This window comes from Condylura cristata, unplaced genomic scaffold, assembly GCF_000260355.1.
Source record: "Condylura cristata isolate star-nosed mole 26May11 unplaced genomic scaffold, ConCri1.0 scaffold00001, whole genome shotgun sequence".
Lineage (NCBI taxonomy): Eukaryota > Metazoa > Chordata > Mammalia > Eulipotyphla > Talpidae > Condylura > Condylura cristata.
In genome coordinates, this window is record NW_004567102.1 from 55,062,233 (window position 1) to 55,083,065 (window position 20,833).

The 20,833-nt window shown below is 34.2% G+C and overlaps 1 protein-coding gene across 2 annotated transcripts in view; it reads right to left on the bottom strand.

The window, feature by feature from the left end:
• HDAC2 (histone deacetylase 2) overlaps positions 1-20,833 on the bottom strand; it is a 23,639-nt gene that overhangs the window by 2,161 nt on the left and 645 nt on the right. Inside the window, exons 1-12 of one of the 2 annotated variants that reach the window (XM_012724382.1) lie at positions 20,563-20,599; positions 14,649-14,761; positions 13,547-13,664; positions 11,897-11,971; positions 10,708-10,846; positions 9,107-9,248; positions 6,421-6,513; positions 6,235-6,343; positions 3,350-3,490; positions 3,019-3,127; positions 2,291-2,421; positions 1,407-1,562 (exon numbers count right to left, since the gene is read on the bottom strand). In XM_012724382.1, coding sequence (XP_012579836.1) covers positions 1,407-1,562; positions 2,291-2,421; positions 3,019-3,127; positions 3,350-3,490; positions 6,235-6,343; positions 6,421-6,513; positions 9,107-9,248; positions 10,708-10,846; positions 11,897-11,971; positions 13,547-13,664; positions 14,649-14,723 — 1,288 coding nt within the window. In that variant the 5' untranslated portion in view covers positions 14,724-14,761; positions 20,563-20,599. Of the gene's footprint in view, positions 1-1,406; positions 1,563-2,290; positions 2,422-3,018; positions 3,128-3,349; positions 3,491-6,234; positions 6,344-6,420; positions 6,514-9,106; positions 9,249-10,707; positions 10,847-11,896; positions 11,972-13,546; positions 13,665-14,648; positions 14,762-20,562; positions 20,600-20,833 lie in introns of those variants that run through there. The other variant, XM_004673785.2, reaches the window with a different exon arrangement.

Sequence of the window (20,833 nt, forward strand, 5' to 3'; positions counted from 1 at the left end):
ACACTATAGGGGACTGACCTGACCTGTAAAACACACACAAATGTTAACAATATGGACACATAGCATAATTGTGTGAACTTCTGGCTTAATTTTGGATATATACATATACTACTAACTCAACCATGTCATTAGGCTAAATCAAAAGGTAGTCTCATTTTTAGCAAAAATTTAGCAGTCATGTATCCCAGTGCACTTGCTTTCCTGTTTGAAAGTAAAAAATCACATAATTTTAACATTAAAAACATCACCAAAGGACAGATGAAAATAGTGAAATAACACAAAAATAATGGGAAAATCTTAAGTTATAGCTTGTCTTCTTAACCTGCATAACTGAAATTTCTGAATGTCAATCAGTACACAAAAGCAAATGGGAATCATCACTGCAAAACACTGAAGTTTAAACTATAAAATGGTAGCTACAAATGGTAACCTATAGATAGTGAATTGAATACATGAGTAAAATAACTGAACTTGGTATTTCAGATATGCTGTGGATTCTTCATTTTCTCAAAAAGAACACGGGATAACCAATTTTCATAAGCTCGAAGTATAGAGGAAAAAGATACTGGACTGTTTTCTTTCTATCAGTTTCCCACATCTACAGGGTCAAAATTAAAGGTCAACTAAAATTTGTGTTCACCACTATTACTGGTCTTAAGTATTCATAATAAGGATGCACCAAGTGCTGAGAATACAGAAATTTAAAATACTGTGCTCTCTAACTGTGAGCAGTCAGCTCAATTAAGTAGGCAGTTACCACATCATATGGTGCTACAATATGACGTTTTAATAAACAAAATGATCAACGTATCGGTGAATGGCCTGGGGAACATAACAGGAAAGATTTTGGTGGTAAATTCAATAGCCTAAAAAAGCATCTATTTTCTCAACAGAGGCTGAAAAGCACCTTAAATTAAGGTACCTTAAGTATTATTTCTTCCCTAAGACAGTTCTCATATCCTTTCCTCTCTTTTCTCAGATTTCATCATCAATTTGAAAAAAAATCTATTTTCTAAGCTTTTTCAAAATGGTGAAACTAGTATAAAGGTATTTCCTCCCACCAAATAAACCTTTGGTAGCTAAAAATTATCTTAAAACTTTTAGCACGAATTACAGACTATATATAGACCTATAACCATTTTGCCCTCTATTATACCACAGTGCAAAAGTCACTACTCTAAGCCTATGTCACAAAGACAAGGCAGTAAGATTTCCTATGTTATCAAAGCAAATGTTACTAACATCTAGAGTTAGAAATAAAAAATACTTAGAAGCAAAACACCACATACATGGGTGCTATATAGTATACCCATCCCTCCAATATTTGATTCAGGAACAAGATAAATTCCAACAATGCTCACTTTTCACTTATAATTAATACAAATTTACCAAAAGATAAATCTGACCTGCTTTCTTGTCCTCTGTTTCTTTCTTGTCCTCTTCAATTCTAGCTTTCTTTGCTCCTTTCTTATGATCAGCCACATTTCTACGACCTCCTTCTCCTTCATCCTCAGAATCTGAGAATTCTTCATCACAAGCTATCCGTTTGTCTGATGCTCGAACTGATCGATAGAAGATGTTAATAACAGAAGTCTGACAGAAATAGTCACAAGTTTTATAACCATTGGCACATTCAGGCACAAATGAATTAACTGGCTACCATAACAGACACTTAAAGATTTTAAGGTTAGAACTGAATGTATACTTTACTAAATACTAAGCTTTAATTTAGGCAGAATTAATACAAAGAAACACGGGAAACATTTCGGGATCTCCTTGGAAAAACAAACCTAGGAAGAAACTTTTTCTAAAAGGAGCTGAGATAAAGACTTTATCTTAACTTTATTTTAGAGATGAGAATAGAAGTAGACAAAATAGATACTGATAATACTAAATATGTTAGTTTGAAAGTCTACAGAATAATAGACCACCACTATGCTATAGATCTAGTAATCATATTAAGTGAAAGATAGGTCATAAAATCACAAAGTGTTTAATGTTAACCATTCACTGTACTTTGGATAAATGGGATTATTTTCCCAATTTATTTATAAATATGCAAGTAACATGGAAGTATTAAAGCCCAGAGAGTCACATATATTGAAATTATCAAACTTCGAGACACTAGGAAGGTAAATCTAGATTAAGATTAAAAATTCTGACAGTAACAGTATGGTCATGGGACATAATTCAGTTATGATCTTGGTTCACTGAAACCTTCGTATTTGTATTTTTCTTTTAAAAAGCCAAAAATGTAACCGAATATGCATCAAGGTATTATCTTTCTTACTAGAAATTCTCTTATCTGGATCTTCTCCATCTTCATCTCCACTGTCTTCATGAACAGCATCTTCTGGAATAGCTTGCATTTGGACACCAGGTGCATGAGGTAACATGCGTAAATTTTCAAATAGACGCTGTCTAAATTACATAGTAAAGTTTCAGACAAAATTATTTTTTTTCTCATGTTCTTTTTAAATATAATAACAAATAACTAAAATATTTCTTAACCTATGAACCTATGAATTAAAATAACATTTGTCTTACAAGGATACTATCCATGCTATTGACCCATTTAATCTTCAAAATTTAAAAGGTGGGCAGTATTTCATTTACTATTCCAGTGATGACAAACTGTAAGCACGAAGGTAAAAAAAAAAAATAACTTGCCAGATGTCACAGAATGTGGGAGAGAGAGGGGACACAAACACAGGTGTACTACAAGTCTATGTTCAACACTGCAACACCATCCTGGAGATGTTTCAAACAATGAAAATATACCTTATTTTCATGTAAAGAAACAAAGTACAAAATTTATAACCCCCTATGCAGTTTCAAATCCATTTTAACCAACAGAAAAAGTAAGTATTTTTTAAAACACACAGATTGTATATTTCCATTATCTAAGGAAATCAATCTTACGTTTTAAATGTTAGAAAAACAACATTTCTGATGTATAAAGGTTCCTGAACTTTATCAGTATGAAATGTTTATCAAATCATTTCAACAATGTCTTACTTTATCTTTTCCATATATTCTGGAGTGTTCTGGTTTGTCATATTTGAAGGACTAATATGCAGCTTGAAGTCCGGCCCAAAATACTCAAAGTAATCATTGTATGGCAATTCTATTAAAAACAATAAAATGAAATAGCATATTAAAAGCTCATTCATACAAATTCATGCACAAAATCTAAACTTAAGAAATAAAAAAAATGTTTAAAAGTAAACACAAATTAATTCATTAATTGACTGTTCTATTTACAAGGTTCTGGAATCTAGTCATCCAGCCATCATTTATTTCCATATACTGACAGTTCATACAATAAAAAGATCATAAGAACACTTACCATTGGGGATTTCACAATCAAGAGCGACTGCAGTCTCATATGTCCAACATCGAGCAACATTACGGATTGTGTATCCACCTCCCCCGAGCATCAGCAAAGGTAAATTGAAAGTCTTTACAACTTCTACACACTTAGCATGACCTAAGACAAAGTAGTTTCAGGAACAACTAATTTATATGCATGTTGTAACAGTTTGAAAACATTACCCAACCAAAATAACTTTTCTAAGTATTTTTAAAATGTCATGAATTTCTAGTCTAAAATTTCTGTCAAACGCATCTCAAAAACCTGAGCAGAACTGGCCATTTCAGCAAGTGTCCTTGATAGGAAAAGTCAATTTTAAAACTAGATTAAAGATTAAAATATTAATATACCATTTTTACTAACATGAAAAAGTGAATGTAATAAAGATGTTATGTTCCAGTTAGGTTGTAAGGGGAAGAAAATCAGATACAACCCAAGTTAACTTTTTATGAATTTTCTCTACTGACATGGAGAAAATGATGGTCTATATATTCACATGACAGTAAGTTACTCAAGGTAGTAGTATTTGGGTCATTCTTCTTATTACTATAATAAAATTAATATTACTATAAAAAATTAACAAATCTTTGTGTGTAGAAATTTGAAAAGCCTAACATATAAATGTCATAGTAGCTCAACAGTTGTAATGGAGAAAATGATGGTCTATATATTCACATGACAGTAAGTTACTCAAGGTACTAGTATTTGGGTCATTCTTATTACTATAATAAAATTAATATTACTATAAAAAATTAACAAATCTTTGTATGTAGAAATTTGAAAAAGCCTAACATATAAATGTCATAGTAGTTCAATAGTTGTAAGTTACTGGTAACTTCTTAGAATACTATCACTCCGACATATAAGTAAAATTTTAGAAGTTTTTTTTCTTCATGTAATTATGTATTATGAGCATTCTTATTTAGCATTCTTCAGTAATCCTATGATTTACAGTCCAATTATTACTTCTACTACAAAAACATGGGCCTCTTATAATAGCTGAAAACCATCTGATTATTTTTAAAACTTAAATAAACAAAATGTTAATTGAGAGACTTTCAAGTAAAAATAGCTGGCTGAACAAAGACATTTTACTTTTTCTTCATCAAAAATTTGATAAAAACTACTATAACATGAATTTTTAAAAGATTAATCTTTTAAAATTATTTAGCCTTTTAAAAACATGAGAAAATAGCACATTAACGAAAAAAGAAAGGAGATGGACAAGGAGTAACTGACATTAGCAGATCTTGGCAATCTAGAGACCAAAGTCTAGAGTCAAGTTTAATATTTAGGATTATAAATATTCTTAATGCTTTATAAAGCTGAAAGTTTACTAGGCAGCTGAAAATATAATGTAGATTTGTTTTTAATTTTTATTTATAAGCGTTTATTTTTACATCATTTTGTACTTTTTTTCCCATCTCAATTGTTAATGTAATTATTTTAAGAGCAAAACAATGCTGCAGTTTATGATTATGAAAGCCACTGCTTTAAATATAAAAGCATTTTAGAAAATTTTTTAGAAAAAAGGGAAAGATATATATTTTAAGATCATATTCATTTTGAGATAACAGATTGTTATCAACATATTAAGTTCAATAATATGAAGCTACTGCTTTTTGGCAATTACCGGCCAATCAAGAAAGGGAGCAATTAATTCCATATGGTTCAATCTAATATAGCAGTTACTCAATTCTGCCATAATTCCAAAGCTGGCTGCTAATCAGCAATGATAATACTAGAATAGCTTTTAGTATTTCTATTTAATTGTTTAATTCTATTTAGACCAACAGATATTCTGAAAAAAGTATTTTCAGATGTTCTGAAAAAAGTTGTTTCAGTCTTCTCAGCTTATGAGAATTTAAAGTAGACCACCAATCTATTCTGTAAAGTTCAGAAGAAAGCCATGTATAGTATCCACAATAAATCATTACTGATCCAACACCTATTAACAAATTTTAAGAACTTAATAAAAATTTCAATTTATTCTTAAATCCATAATGGTGATTTTTTACTTTAGTCAGGATGGGTATCATGTGGTAATTTCATACTTGATCAAATTTAGTTTGTAAATGTTCCTTTTCTCGGGAAGTCAATTGACAATATACACCACACCAAAATGAGACAAAATAAAAAAGAAAATAGAGGTAAGAACCACCAGGAGTCAATACAACAGAGAAGCAAGAACAGCTTGATGACCTCCTAATATTTCTAATTAGTAACAGGTCAGGAGGCTATTTGTCAAGGTCAAAGAGAAAACTTGATATATCTGAAGATACACATACATTGACAATAATGAATCAAGAAAAAACTAAATGAAAAAATTAGAAAGCACAAACATATTAAAAAAAAATCAGATTAGCCAAAATGTACTTTAATATTGTGGGTAACCTGTAAGCCATAAATACCACAACAAAAATTCTGGTATAAACAACAGATTCGAGTAGGGAAAAAAGGGAGCTATTGGAAGGGTATGCCTGTATTGGGGACAAATGGCCAAAGAAAGCTAAATCCCTCTTCTACAGTGGGGAAGTTAATACACAAAGCTAACCTAGAAATGAATATATGTTGCATGTTATTTGGATTCAGATTAAACAACAAAAATCACAAAAAAACAGTAACAATGTCTCGTTTGGGATTACAATAAACCTTTTAAAATTAGTGGTGTGAATATATACAGATATTTGACAAAATAAAAATACCTAATTTAGTGTAATAAGATTAACTGTACTTTCTAAAACACCAAACACATGGTTCTTTGTTTAAAAAGCAGGCAAAAATTACAATAAAAACTTTATGCTAAGTTCATGGGTAAAAGGAAACATTTTATTGGTGAGATCCACATTTATATTGCTTACCTTTGACTGTCAGATTGAAGCAACCAAGTCTATCACCAGATAGCGAGTCTGCACCACACTGTAACACGACAGCACTAGGTTGATACATCTCCATCACCTTTGAGATGATCTATGTTGAAGACAGCAAATGTTAATGTCTCTAAAAATTTTTTAAAAATCAATTTTGATTCTGCAAATAATACTTACAGGCTTAAATATCTGCCCATATGATTCGTCATCTATACCATCTCTCATCGGAAAATTGACAGCATAGTATTTGCCTTTTCCTGCACCAATATCCTAAAATAATTAAGAAGATCTTAGAGAATATTTCACAAGTTTGTCCTATTAATTAAAACACTTTTAAAAATTAAAAGAAACTGCTAACAATCCAGTTCAGAGTTTATCTTTTACGTTGAGAAAGAATACAGAATACGTGCATATTGTATTATTTATGGGTTACTTATAAAGCTGAAAAGAATTCCACTTATTCTGTAGCAATTATTTTCGGAGAAAAAAAATGTAACAAAGGCAGTATGAAGTTACATATTACATTACCACAAGAAATTAAGAACAGAATAAAACTCTTCGTATGAAAAACTATAAAAATGCATAGTCTGAGAATGCAAACAGTAATTTCTGCAACGCAGAATTCATCCTATAGCTCATAATTTGTTTACTTACGATAAATTCAGAGTTTTTTAAGTATTAAGAATAACAGACTAAAGTTCTACAATCTGTTCTTCAGTTGGGTTTGAAACAAATTTTTATTCCTACTTATTGTTCTTTTATGTAGTTGTTTGTTGTGTTGCTTCACACACACAAAAAAGATGAGGCCTGGATTCCAACTACACACACAGACCTTAAACACAAATACATGTATATCTATATTATGTATGTATGTATATATCCCTAAAAGAGAGAATACAGTAGACATTTCTTAAAGTAATGCTTTAGGGCCCCCGCTCAAGGGGTTAAATGCAAACTTTCAAGCTGTCCACAGTCAATGCAGCACCTAAAGTTTCAATTCCGGGTCAGAGGTCAGTGACCTCCCATGTCCCACTGCTGCTCTCCTCAGCAGTGTATTTCAGTGAGTCCACCTGTGCTGTTCCCCACTCTGTCTCTGTTGAGTCCTCTCACGCCCCACTCCACCTCTGGCCTCTACCCCAGTTCTTGTATGCAGAAATCAAACAGTGCTTTAACAGGGAAGGTATGATTCTTACATTATTTCAAATCATGTGTCACTTATGAATGAATCTTTATAATTATTAAACCTTGTAATAGTTCTTCCCTTATCTTCTTTGAATGATCTTTGCTTGAATCCATTTTCAACTTACTCTTTGATAGTTACTATGACCCAAGTTGCAATAAAGGAAAAAAACAAGTAGAATCATACCTCCACACAAGTTTTCTTAAAGAAACGTAAAATTTTGTATCACCAAATACAAACGAAATGTAGTTAAACTAAAGTATTGTGAATCCCTAGTGTACTGTACTATAGGCACAACTGGAATATACTGATAGTAAAATTTCAGAAAATACCAAGTAGATCAGCACATCTAGCTGGTGGCAACTTAGAGTCCCTGCCTTTGTTAAGACCAAACTTTCATTTCTTGTTCCACAACTGCTTCTTTATCATACCTTTGTTTTCCTTCTTCCACCTAGATTACGGATCTAATAAACGCAATGGTTTTAGCAATGACCTAAGCTCCAAGTAACCTTTTCTGACTTTAAATGAACTGTCAGGTTAAAAAAAAAAGTTGAATTAAATTAACATGCATTTAGCTACACATGCATTTCAACAAAGTCCAAATAAAATTACACATATAATGTAATGATTGACCTTAGACTCACAAAATTTTGGGAACACCTTTATAAATATTTCAAAGAGGAAAATTATGGTAATATTTAATAGTGTAAAATCTTAAATGAGGTAGAGATGTTGAAGGTAATTCTCAAGTTTTTTAAAAACACATTTGCCAATACTTAACTTTAAATAATCATAAAAACCTCACAGAAATAAAACAAAAGCCTCCATTTCTGAGATTAATGCAATTTGATGGTAAAGAGATTATCTTTCTTCAAAGTTAGGAAAGCTTTTTGCTTAATTTCCATCAGGATGCAAAGGCTGTAGACAAATGAACTCTGTTTATTAAAGCTACAGTTCTCATACTTCAGTGTGTAGTATCACACACGTTTCTAGTACTTTTAACAAGTTCTTATAACTTGTACTTCTAACAAGTTCCCACAGGTGGTACCAACCCTATTATTTGAAGGATCATACTTTGAAAACCACTCATCTAGAGGATAAATCAACCAAGTGGGTAAAAGTACTGAGGGAATTAACTGGTAAAAAAATGAAAACATAATTTTGCCACTTTAAAGGTAACATAACATATTGAAATGTATCAAGCAACTGACCCCCTACCTATTTACAATTCTTACGAAAAGGATACCACCTTGAGATTAGTCATTTATTTAAGGAATTTAAAGAATATGGCTAGTCTCAACTTTTGGTTGCTAAATTATAGCAGATTTGGAGAAAAAAAAAACTTCAGTAAAATAGATTAATCTTGAAAGAGAAATAGTGGCTATCATTAGTAGTTCTGAAAATTCAAACTCAACATCAAGAACTGTTTCATGGATGCCCAAAAACTTGTTCAAGTAAATGTTAATATTTAGCTGAACAAAAGAATGTCCTTAAAGGTTTCGTTAAATTTTACATTACAGTCAGCAAAAGTTAATTATAGCAGAGGTTATGGCATATAAAATGATTCAATTCTGCATACAAATTTCAAATAAATGATTCAGGAAAATTAACTACTAGTTCAGGTACAAGATTACTAGCCTCCTGGTAGAAGCTTATATTTATTCAGACAGAATTCAGTCTTACCCTCAAGTCTCCCGTACCAGGAAAGTATTCTCCATATTTATGGAATGATACAGTCATTACACGATCTGTTGTATAAAAAGCTTCTTCAACACCATCACCATGATGGATATCAATATCAATATATAAGACTCTCTGATGATACCTGAAAATGAAGCCATAATTTTTTTGTAAAAGTTTTAAGATGGGAAAAACCACAACAGAGTCAAAAAACTTATTTTTGAGCTTTTGCAAATGTAATCCTCCCCCACACCCACCCACCCTTTTTTTTACTTTCAGTGTAAGTGAACATCTGAAGATACTGTTTGAACCTCAGGTCTTTAAATCCTCCTTTAGGCATAATCTAGGTGAGAATATAGTACAAAATCAGTCCTCTTCATCATGCTTTAAAAAATAGTACGTATTTCTATATGTCAATGACTGAAGATTACACCATACTTGAGGATTTGACTGTCAAACATCCCTCTTGAAAATCTTCATTATTATAAACAGGTCGGTAAGCTATGATCCATACTCCAAGTTTGGCCAGTGGCCTATTTTTGTAAATTCTTTGAGATAAGAATCACTTTCAAATTTTTAAGTAACTGAAAATGAAATCAAAATAAGACAATGCAGTATGTAACAATTACATGAAATTCAAATGTCAATGCCATAAAGTTCGATTGAAACATTTGTTTACAGTCTGGTTTTTTTTTTTGGGTCTATGGCTCCATGTGCAAAGGTGAGTGAGTAGTTTGGATAGCAATGACATTCTCATCTGTTTAGTCCTACTTGCAACACTACAAATTGCTGTTAGACAATTGTAATTTGAATCCATCTGAAGAGTCACATAACCATACCATAGACATCTTCATTTTATTAGTAGTACATACCCAAGTCAAAAGAAGAGAAAGAACAAAGTGAACTTCAAGTGCCATGCCTTTAAGGCACAGTGAAATAAGTGTTATATTATTGGATTTTGTGGCAGAGTACTGTTTATAATACTCTGAAACCATATTTGTGTTCAAATAAATGCTGACATCAGATTAAGCACACACATTCTCCACTCACAGGAAAGCAACATTCAGAATACTTATTAAAAGCAGAAATGTCTCATCACAGCAGAAGCAGAAATTCTTCGTAAAAGTAAAAATAAAACTGTGAACAAACTTAAGTTTCTGAGTGTCTTCCCAAGTCGTTTACCAACAATTTTAAACATGATTGACACATTCAAAATGCAGTCAAGGATATATTTAAAGCTCCTTCAGCAACTTAGCAAGCCACCATTCTGTCTGGAACCTAGGGAGTTATGCTTATTCAATATTAAAAAAAAAAAATCTCAAAAGTTGCCAAATTTTTGCCTTTAAAAAGTAAAACCTACAACATAAAATTTCAGGGTTCATGTAATTTTTTATTACATGAAACTCCCATGTCTCCTCTCTTACTTGCTGCTCCCCTTGGCAGTGTAGTTCAGTATATTTGCCTGTTCTGCTTCCCACTCTACTCTGGTGAATGCTCTCAGCCCCATATGTCTGGCCTATACACCAGTTCTTGTATGTGTAAATAAAAATAAATAAATCTTTAAAATACCTTTCATAGGAAAAATATAAGTACAAATTACTTACTTTAGTAATTCAAGGATGGCAAGCACAATGTCATTAACATAACAGAATCCTGATGCTTCTGATTTCTTAGCATGATGTAACCCTCCAGCCCAGTTGACAGCCATATCAGTTTGTTGTCGGTTTAACTTCACAGCCCCAGCTAAGAAAGATGAGAGCAGGCTTTTAAAATAGGGCCCCTCCACGATACAAGGGGTTAAGTCAAAGAACTATCAAGCTGTGTGCATCCACTGCAGTATCCCACATGAGGTAGCAGGCCTCTCCTATCTCACGCGCTGCTCCCCTCAGCAGTGTATTATAGTTCATCTGTTCTGTTCCCCACTGTCTCTGATGAATCCTGTCACTTCCTCCTAACCCTATACCTCAAGCCTGTACCCTAGACCTTGTGTGCATGAATAAATTTTTAAAAAGAAAAAGATTTTAAAAAATGTTTTAAAAAATGTGTACAACAAAAGTCTTAAAGGAAAGTACATGCCATATAGCATCAAGTTTAAAACCTTTAAAGATCGCTGCCCAAGTCACTAAGAGTAGCTTCTCCTTAGAAAAATGTTTTCCTTTAGCTGTGATCTGATGGAGGATGTAACAATGGCAGAGAGTGAGTTTGTGTGTGTGTGTGTGTGTGTGTGTGTACACGTACATGAGAGGGACAGGGAGTGGGTTGGGTTGGGTTGGTGTCCCTGTAATTGAAAATACAACAGAAGAGGGCCCTTCCTGGTGGTGCAAAGGGTTAGAATGCAGCACTGCAAGCTAGCGACAGCCACTTCAATGGAAGTTTGATCCCCTGCCCCGGAGGTGATCCACATGGTGGCGGCAGACCTCTCCTGGCCCCGCTGCTCCCCTCAGCAGTATACTTCGTTGATCTGCCTGTTCTGCTCCCCACTCTGTCTCTGGTGAAGCCTCTGACTGCCCCTGTACCTCTGGCTTGTATCCCAGTTCTGTATGAATGAATAAATCTTAAAAAAAGAAAATACAACAGAAGAAAACTAAATTATAATTTTTTTTAAATGCCAGAATGATTATCTTAAGACAAGGAACTTTAAAGGAAATGTGTCAATACTACACACAGTGATTACTTTTTGTTGTCAAAATGTAGAACTAAGACTTTTCTTTAAACAAGTAATCCAAAAGTTAGTTACTACATACTACCAACCTTAAATCAATGTTTAAATCTGACTCAAGTTATGACACTTACCAACTGAACCACCAGTTGAGAGCTGACAAAACTCAAAGAGTCCATCAAATACTGGACAATCCTCTCCAACATTAACTGTAGAAAATGGATTTCGTTAATTTCAATCCATTCCAAGAATAAAGGTGTTTTTCTTAATAAAATTTATTTACTACAAATATTTTTTTTTGGCCTGACACAAGCATAAAACATACCCACCATAACAGCAACACAGAGATCGCAACTTAAACCACTAATTTATCATTTTATCTAAAGTAGTTAAAGTGTTACATGTGAAATACAATCATCAAATCTTATTAGGATTATTTGTGGTATATTTCTGCTTTATTAACTTCGATAGCTAACAAAATAGAAAGTGAATTTGCTTTTACTTTAAAATGGATTTTAAATTTCCATGGTATTTCTTCTCAAATATAAATTGATCAAGACTAAAAAAACTGATTTTAAGTCTCTTAAAATCTCTAGGTACAAAGACCATCCATACTTTTGAAATGCATTTTAAAGGAAATCAAAACACAGCTAGTTGTATTTCTGCCCATGCTTAATCGGCACCCTGAACGACAATAATTAACTGGATGTATAATAGTCAAGATAAAGACAAAACAAGCAATTACAGTAAATAGATACCCAACACATCACTGAACATATTTATATTTTGTTCCTTCATACTGAGAGAATAAAGGAAACATACATATCTGTACCTTTCCCCCACCCCCTAAGTTAACACCCTCTTTGAGAATAAGGATCATTATTTTACAGTTTTTACATAGTATTATTAGTTAGTGCAATGGAGAATAAATTTTAGTTTCTTACTGCTCAGATATGATCATAATCTTAACACAATTCAGGATTATGTAAATTTTAAATCAACTCTATTAATCCACTTGCCTTAGGGCCACCCTTAACTTCTTAATCTAAGCTTGTTTCTCCCCAATGAAAGAAACAGGGGTAATAAATATATAGCCTATGTATATATTACTGAGATTTATTATAATTTTCAAATGTGACAAGCTATGACAGAAACTCATATAAAGTTCTATGAATGAGAAGCCTGGCAACTATATTTATCATTGAAATTTTTTTTAAAAAAATCATCAAGGAACTACAATAAGAGCACAGATATTAACTCCAGTATTAAGTTGTAAAAGACACTGTTCCAAGCATCTTAGGATGAAATTTCGTATTCAAACAATCTCTAATAAAATACTTTTTTAAATCTATAAGTGAGAACACTATGTAGAAGAGAATCAAAACCTTCACTAATATCACAACAAAAAGGAGAAGTAATAGATTGTATCTATTATAATCCGATCCAGATTAACTAAAATACACAAGTAGAAGACAAGAGGAAAGTACATCAGGCTAAGACAAAGAATAACCATTTTTTTCTAAAGCCAATATCCATTCATTCCAAAGTTAACATAGAACCAAAGCAAAAAGCCAAAGAACATCCAAACAGCTCCTTGGCAGATTAATAGGCTCCAGGTAGAATCTTTTTAAAATAACTTTAGTATTGTTACAATGAATTTCTAAATCCATAAATAATTAAAAAACTAGTTTATTTTAAATATCTAGATTTAGATATTCCCAGTCATATGTGTTTAAAAATATTGATCTACATTTATCATATATAGATTTAACATAGTAACGTACATCTCTGCATCTGCTTACTATACTCAGACATGTTATCTGGTCTTATTGAGCGCAGAAATTTGATGTATTCATCACTGTGGTATTTTGTCATTTCTTCAGCAGTGGCTTTATGGGGCCTCTGTGAAGAAAAATAAATGTCAGAATTGTGGAATTACAACTGCTTATGTCAGAGTAATCAAATACAAAGTATACTATTTCCCATAAAAGTTGTCTCAAAAGAACAGTAAGTAGGTAAATTTCAAAACCAATCCAAGTTTATGTGTTTTAGGAAACAGCAATTAATGGCAAAGTCCAAAGATAATTCCATTCCTTTAAAAAGCATCAACTTTAACACCAACTATTAATTAATCCCTCTTTTATCTTATTGGAAATAGACTCTCATAAAGTCAAACCCATGTTCTAGAAACTGCTCTCATTTTCCAACATAAATCTTTAGAGACTTCTTCAGTGGCCTACCAGGCATCCTCATAATACAAGTCTTTATTCATAATCCCTTCCTTTTCTCTTGCTTATCAACCATTCTTGCTCCAAAAAGCCCCATTTTATTTGTGAAATACTTAGCCCAGTCTTCCTGACTTGAATGTCTTACCCAACTTCTCTAATTGTCTTACATCTATGAGAAAATCAGTGACCTATATGGCCAAACTTTGCTGATTGCCTCAAGTCTTTCTAGTACCCCTGATGAGTGGGAGCTATTGTATCTTATATTCATTTATATATACTCCCATCTTTTATCTACAGAAACATTTAAAGCAGTTGTATACAGTATATTGTATCTTATTTATACTCTAACTACTAGCAATATTCCATGTATCAATAAATATTTATAGGATGTTGTTTCCTGAATAAATCTTCAGTAACAGTCTCAGGTGAACGTTTCAGCAGCAGTGACATATCAATTATTGTAGCAAAAATAATATGTATACTAATCTGAGTAAAATGTGAATAACTGTTGCAGGGGGAAGTTTTAAAAATGGTTTAAGAGCTAAAGAAGCCAAAAAAAAAAAGTTCCAATTCCCCCAAAAGGTTCAAAAAAAGAACCAAAAAAAAAAAAAAAAAAAAAAAAAAACAATGCTGAGTATTTACCAAAAGGTTTACTTACATATATCTCCATTTTTCTATATAAGCCATAATTTAGCAGCAAGTTATGAGTCATTCGGATTCTATGTGGTTTCATGGGATGACCTTGTCCATAATAATAATTTCCAATATCACCTAAAGTAGGAAAAAAAAAGTGAACGACAAGAGAATCTTCATGAATTATCTAAAAATTCATTTATAGATTTCATCATTAAAAGACATTTACCTAAACAAGATTTAAAATTTTAATGACTTGATTTTGCAACATTCAACTACATTAGAAATCAATATACTTTTATTCTAATGATTCCATTTTTCAAGGTAATACATTTATTTTGGCTCACAATTTCTATTTTTGCATAACACCTAATACTCAATCATCTTAAAACTTATGTCTAAAATTTATTTTAAACACAAAACATCCAAATCATGGATCTTCATCTACCAAAATTCCAATAAATTAACTGGTCAATGCTCTAGTGTCTCTAAAGTAAAAAGTGGTATTAACGAAGTCTCTTAAATATAGATTGCTTCTTTAGAGCAATGAAATAGACACTTTTTATAAGTCTTTACTAAATTAGAAATTACTTTTAGTACTGATTCTAGACTTTGAAATTAGCATTTCCAAATCTTGTTAAGACAATAAGCTAAACTTAATGGCTTTAAGTCAGTCATTTCAACAAGCTAGGGCTAAGGAGTGTACCTGCTATTCAGTATCAAATATTTCAAAATTCTGCTTGAATATACTCTTTTTAAAATGTACTTAATAGTAACTTAGAACTCAAAACTTCTATGTCTCTTTTACATGTATCAATCAGAATCCAGGATCAATGTTCAATTTTTAACATTCTTGTTTCTACTATGACCACTACCACCCCTATTTGGTTTTGTTGGTATCACAAGTCTGAATTACTTAACTCATTGTTTTCAATACAAGCTTTCCTCTGCAACTATTCACATATATAAGATGACTTAAAGGAAAAACCACCATTCTTAAGACAATACAAACAGCCAAACAGGTTGCCTTAAAGCTCTACATGGTGGCAGTACATATAGATCTTTGAAAGCAGCCAAGTCTCAGTATTTCTTAAATATGTAAAGTCCTGTAAAACCATCATATACCAAGCTGACACGAAACGTTATTTCTATGTTACCACTATCAAAGGACATCATGTAAATAATAATAAACTAATCTCCTTATAGCTTTTATCCGCCTCTGCATAAGAATTATCAAAATGAAATGTCTCCACCATCTACCTAGCTTACGTTCAAAATACTCTTATGGGGCCCTCCCTGGTGGCGCAGTGGGTTAAAGAACAGCACTAAGAAGCTAAAGCCACTTCCGCATGAGTTCGATTCCCACCTGCCCCGAAGGTGACCACATGGCGTGGCAGACCTCTCCTGACCCGCCCGCTGCTCCCCTTAGCAGTGTACTTTCGTCAATCTGCCTGTTCTGCTCCCCAATCTGTCCCTGGTGAATCCTCTCACCCTCTGCATCTCTGGCCTGTACCCCAGTTCTGTATGAATGAATAAATAAATCTTAAAAAAAAAAAATACTCTTATGGACATACTGAAAATCCAAGAGAAAGTTACCAATAACCTAATAATGGGAAAACCCTAATAATCTACAAAAGGGAGAGTTTGGCAGCAATTTCTCAGCAAACATTATTAAAAGTAAATAGTGGCCCTCCCTGGTGGCGCAACGGGTTATGAAGCTTCTGTTGCCACTGAGTTCGGATCCCTGGCCGGGTAGATGATTCATACGGCGTGGTGTGTTTTAGTACATCTGCCTGTTCTGCTCCCCACTGTCTCTGGTGAATCCTCTTACCCCCTGCACCAAACAGTAAGCTAGTAACTTTTTTTTTAAGATATATTTATTTATTTATTGGCCTGTACCCCAATACTGTATGCACACATTTTTAAAAAGCTTTAAAAAATAAAGTAGCTAGTATTTATTGAGGGCTTACCAGGAGACACTACTCTAAGAAATTCACATGTATTGCCTGTTAATCTTCTAAACAACCCCACGATGTAGGTATTATTCTAATTATTCCTATTTTATAACAGTGAAAAAGAATGGCATGCAGACAAGTCAACTAGATGCCACAATTACCTCGCTAAATAGCTAAAAGAGTTAAGGTTCAAAAGTCAGGCAGAGGTCAGGCAATATTCTTAAGTAGAAGCTACTGGGAGAACAGTGGCACTTATAGTCACAGAAAGAAATGGTAAGGGGGAAGGCTGGCAAGAAATTAACATTAATATGGAATACAAGTCAACATAAAAACATCTATCTTATCCATCAAAGTAACCCATCAAGTAGCCAAGTCATATTAATATATACATTTTCAAAAAAATTTCTCTGCTACAACTTAGGAGTTCCAGTCCCACCAAGAATATGAACTTAAATGACTAATGTCCAAAAGGGTAGCCAAACTACAGATAATTGCCAATTTGGCTTATCAAGAATTCTCCCAAAATGTACAAAAGCATCTTCTTCAACTTTGCACAGCTTAATATCACATCAAAAATATTTAGGTGGTTGCTGTGTAATCAATCATCCATTCTTTAGTAAAGATAGAATTCCTTTTCTTTAAAGACTTATTTATTTATGCACACAGAACTGGGGTACAGGCTAGACGTGTGGCGGTAGGTGAGAGGGTTCACCAGAAACTAGGTGGGGAGCATAACAGGCAGATCAACCGAAACACACGGCTGAGGGGGAGCAGCAGGTAAGTCAGGAGAGGTCTGCCACACCATGTGGGTCATTCCCCTAGCCAGGGGTTGAACCTGTACTGCAGATGCTACAACAGCCCCACAGTGCAGTGCTCTAACTCATGCCACCAGGGAGGGCCCAGGTGCTAGCTTTATAGTTCTGAGACTTAACCCCTTGTGCCACCAGGGAGGTCCTGAAGGTAACAAGCTTCAAAAATGTGAAGCAATATCCATAAAGAATTAAGTTATCTGCAAAATATTAGAATTTGATCTCAAGAAGCTTTTCAGAATGTAAGGGTCTACAATCTCTTATCCATAGTTCTTGGACTAGATATATTTATGTATGATGTAACATATATGATGTAACAAACCTTTAAGCCTAGTCACATCCATGTGCCAAAACAAAGCTATTGTCATTCCCTAGGAAATCAGGACCTTTTTACCCAATCAAATTGTTTTCTTTGAGGATTTGTCAACAAAATCATTTAAAGTTTTATTAAAAGAAATAATTACTATCCTCCTTTTGTAGCAAAGGAAATGGTTCCACTCTTTTGTCATCAAAAGGGGGGGGGGGAGGGACCTCTTTTAAGAACCAGGTGTTGATCTCTCTCCTTGGACATTAAAACTATAGACTCAATGTGGAAGTTTAAATGCAAGACTGAATCAACAAGGAATACAAATTTATTTAATATGTAAAATAGACCAATTGTAACTCTGAGTGGCTATTAAATTAAGGGAAAGGTTATATCTATAAAATATATGTTGTTAATCATTAATCAACATTTTAAAGCCCTTTTTTGGCTTGAATGGTGAGATAAAGATAACTAAAATAGTCATTTCCAAGGAAGGCATTAAAAATGTGCATATTGTAAATAGATCGAATAGCCTGATTTTCTAATTATACTAAGTACAGAAATGATATTTTAAAGTCAGAAGGGAGCTCAGTAACTAGGTGAAATCATTTTACTGATTACTGATAGTCTTGCCGAGTATACACAAAATTACTGTGTATTTAGGAATACACAGGCACAGTGAAATGAACTTTTACTTTCCCTCAAAGGTTGAGGGAGTCCTCATCCATCAAGTCACTGAAGACTTGTGACCAACATTCCAGTGATCTAAACAGTGTGATAAAAAGACTGTAAAGTGTACAGAGAAATACTCATATCTTTTGAAGTCCTTTTCATTTGGAAGCTACCAAGAGACACAGAATGTGCCTCAAGATAGCAGCAGACGTAAAGGTTAGCATATTCTGATGGCCATAAAAATTTGCTATTAGACACTCTATCCTTCCTTTCTTCTATGTCCCTTACAAACAAGTTAATTTAATGTGTATCAGCAGATCATGCAGGCTCTATTACCATCGATAATACCAACTCCCAATCAATCCATGTTGGTACCATGACTCAGGAAATTCTTTTGATAGAAAAGGTGCTTTAGGTGCAGCCTCTTTCTTCACAAAGAAAAAACTGTTGCTTCAGAAGTTTACAAAATAGATGTTTTAGATAATGAAACCATACTTTTGGAATTAACTGTATGGAGTTAAATATATTATCAGATACTAATAATTAGTTTAATATTAATGCAATTGAAAAATCTCTGCAAAATATTTTATCAACCCCTACCCCCCCAAAATCCAAAGAATATTCCACTCTAAAAGATTAATAGCTAGAAGGCAGATAACCTAACCAGAGATTTCCAGCATTCAGTTATGTACCTGTTGTGGCTATCAGGTAAAAAGTAGTTGAATGGCTACAAAAAAAGTATTAAGTCACAACCATGACAGGAACATTTCCACTTTTCCACTCTACCTAGCCAAACCTGCATCCTGCCCCTGAAACACAATGCCTGCTCCCATCCCCTCAACACAGCCTCATCATAAATGAGCTCAGGAACAAATAGCTGTTCATAAAATTACTGCCTAAATGTATCCACAGAGTTAAAATCTGGTGACAAGATACAACCAGCTTCTTTCACTGGGCGGCTTATGGTCAACAGCAACTAACAGCTGCAACAGAGCTTCAGCACTGGTCTCCCCAACCTTTGTTTTGACCTCACTCCTTTATCCCAAGCCCTGACAAGACCAATCTTTAAATCTTAAAAATAGTACAGCTTAAAAAATTAACACACACAATTACTTCCAATTTTATCAGGGAATGCAGGGTAAGAGTTTGCTGGGAGCCAAAATGTGCATGAATTCTTAAGGAATATTAAATAACATTAAAAATGCTAATTTCGATCTCCAGTATTATACATGTGATAGCCTCAAAAAAAAAGTCTTAAAAACTATGACTTTGGATTTTAAATTTCTTGTCTAAGATAGATTTTTTTCACAAATAAGTTATTATATATAAATGGGCATTAAACAACTTATCCTTGCTAACTGAAAAGATATGGGACAGCCAATCCCAAATTAAAGTCAGATTCAGTGTTGTAGAACTAGTGACCTAGTCTTCTAAGGTCTTTCCACTTCTAAGATTCTCTGATTTTAATCTATCGAGAAGAAACTACTTCCAACATTTGTACTGCTTCAGACAAATCAGATCATTAAGAGTCTTTGCTAAAAGTTAGAACCCCTTCTCTGGGAGTTACTTTACTAGAAAACTATTTACCAAGTTAATTTAACGTCGTTGTGAAATCTGTGAAACAGGTTTCTAAGCTATTTAATATAATTTAGACTGGCACAGGAAACTAGGATTCTGCGAATCAATGTTGCTGCTCAAACTCCTAATCAAAGCTCTAAGATGAAATATCGGAAATTTCTAACCTACTGTGCCATCAACTCAAGTTTATTTAGTACTTCTGCACTACTCCTGCAAAGTTTTCCTACACCTAGAAACAGTCTTCACAAGCAAGATGCCAACGCTCTCCTAAACGATTTAGCTCCAAAACGGGGTGCATTTCCTGATCGAACAAAGAACAACAAAGAAGTGGGTGGCAACCAGTTCTCACCGAGGCAAGCCAGGACCCATCGAGTCAGAGCCACACCACGAGCAGTGGGAGCGCTGCGCTTCTCTACCACCGCCTGACTCCCGCAAAGACTGCCCCTTTCACTGGAAAACCCTAATTTTTATTGAGGAAGTGAAGCTTTTTCATTTGAATCCTGGGCAAGCAGCGCTCCAAGAACCTCGCGAACAAAGGAGCGGGACGGAGCCCACGCAAAACCGCGGTGCGCGCGTGCCCCCGCCCGAAGAGGCCTCCCACCTCGCTACTACAGCACCCACCCGGGTGGAGGGGTCCGAGGTGAGGCTGGAGGCGGAGAGAGACGCCGCTTCGGCCAGCCGGGGACGCCGGGGAAGGGAGGGAGCCAGAGAGAGGGAGGGGGAGGGAAGGAGCCGGAGGGGCGGAGCTTTCGCGGCCGCCCGGCTTTGTGTGGAGTCCGGGCCGGGGTAGAGATCTTGACCCGGGGGGAGGGCACCGATGCTGGGGAACCGGGCGAGGAACCCCAAATCTCAGCGCCGACGAGCGGAGGGCGAGAAGCCCCAGAGGGGGCCG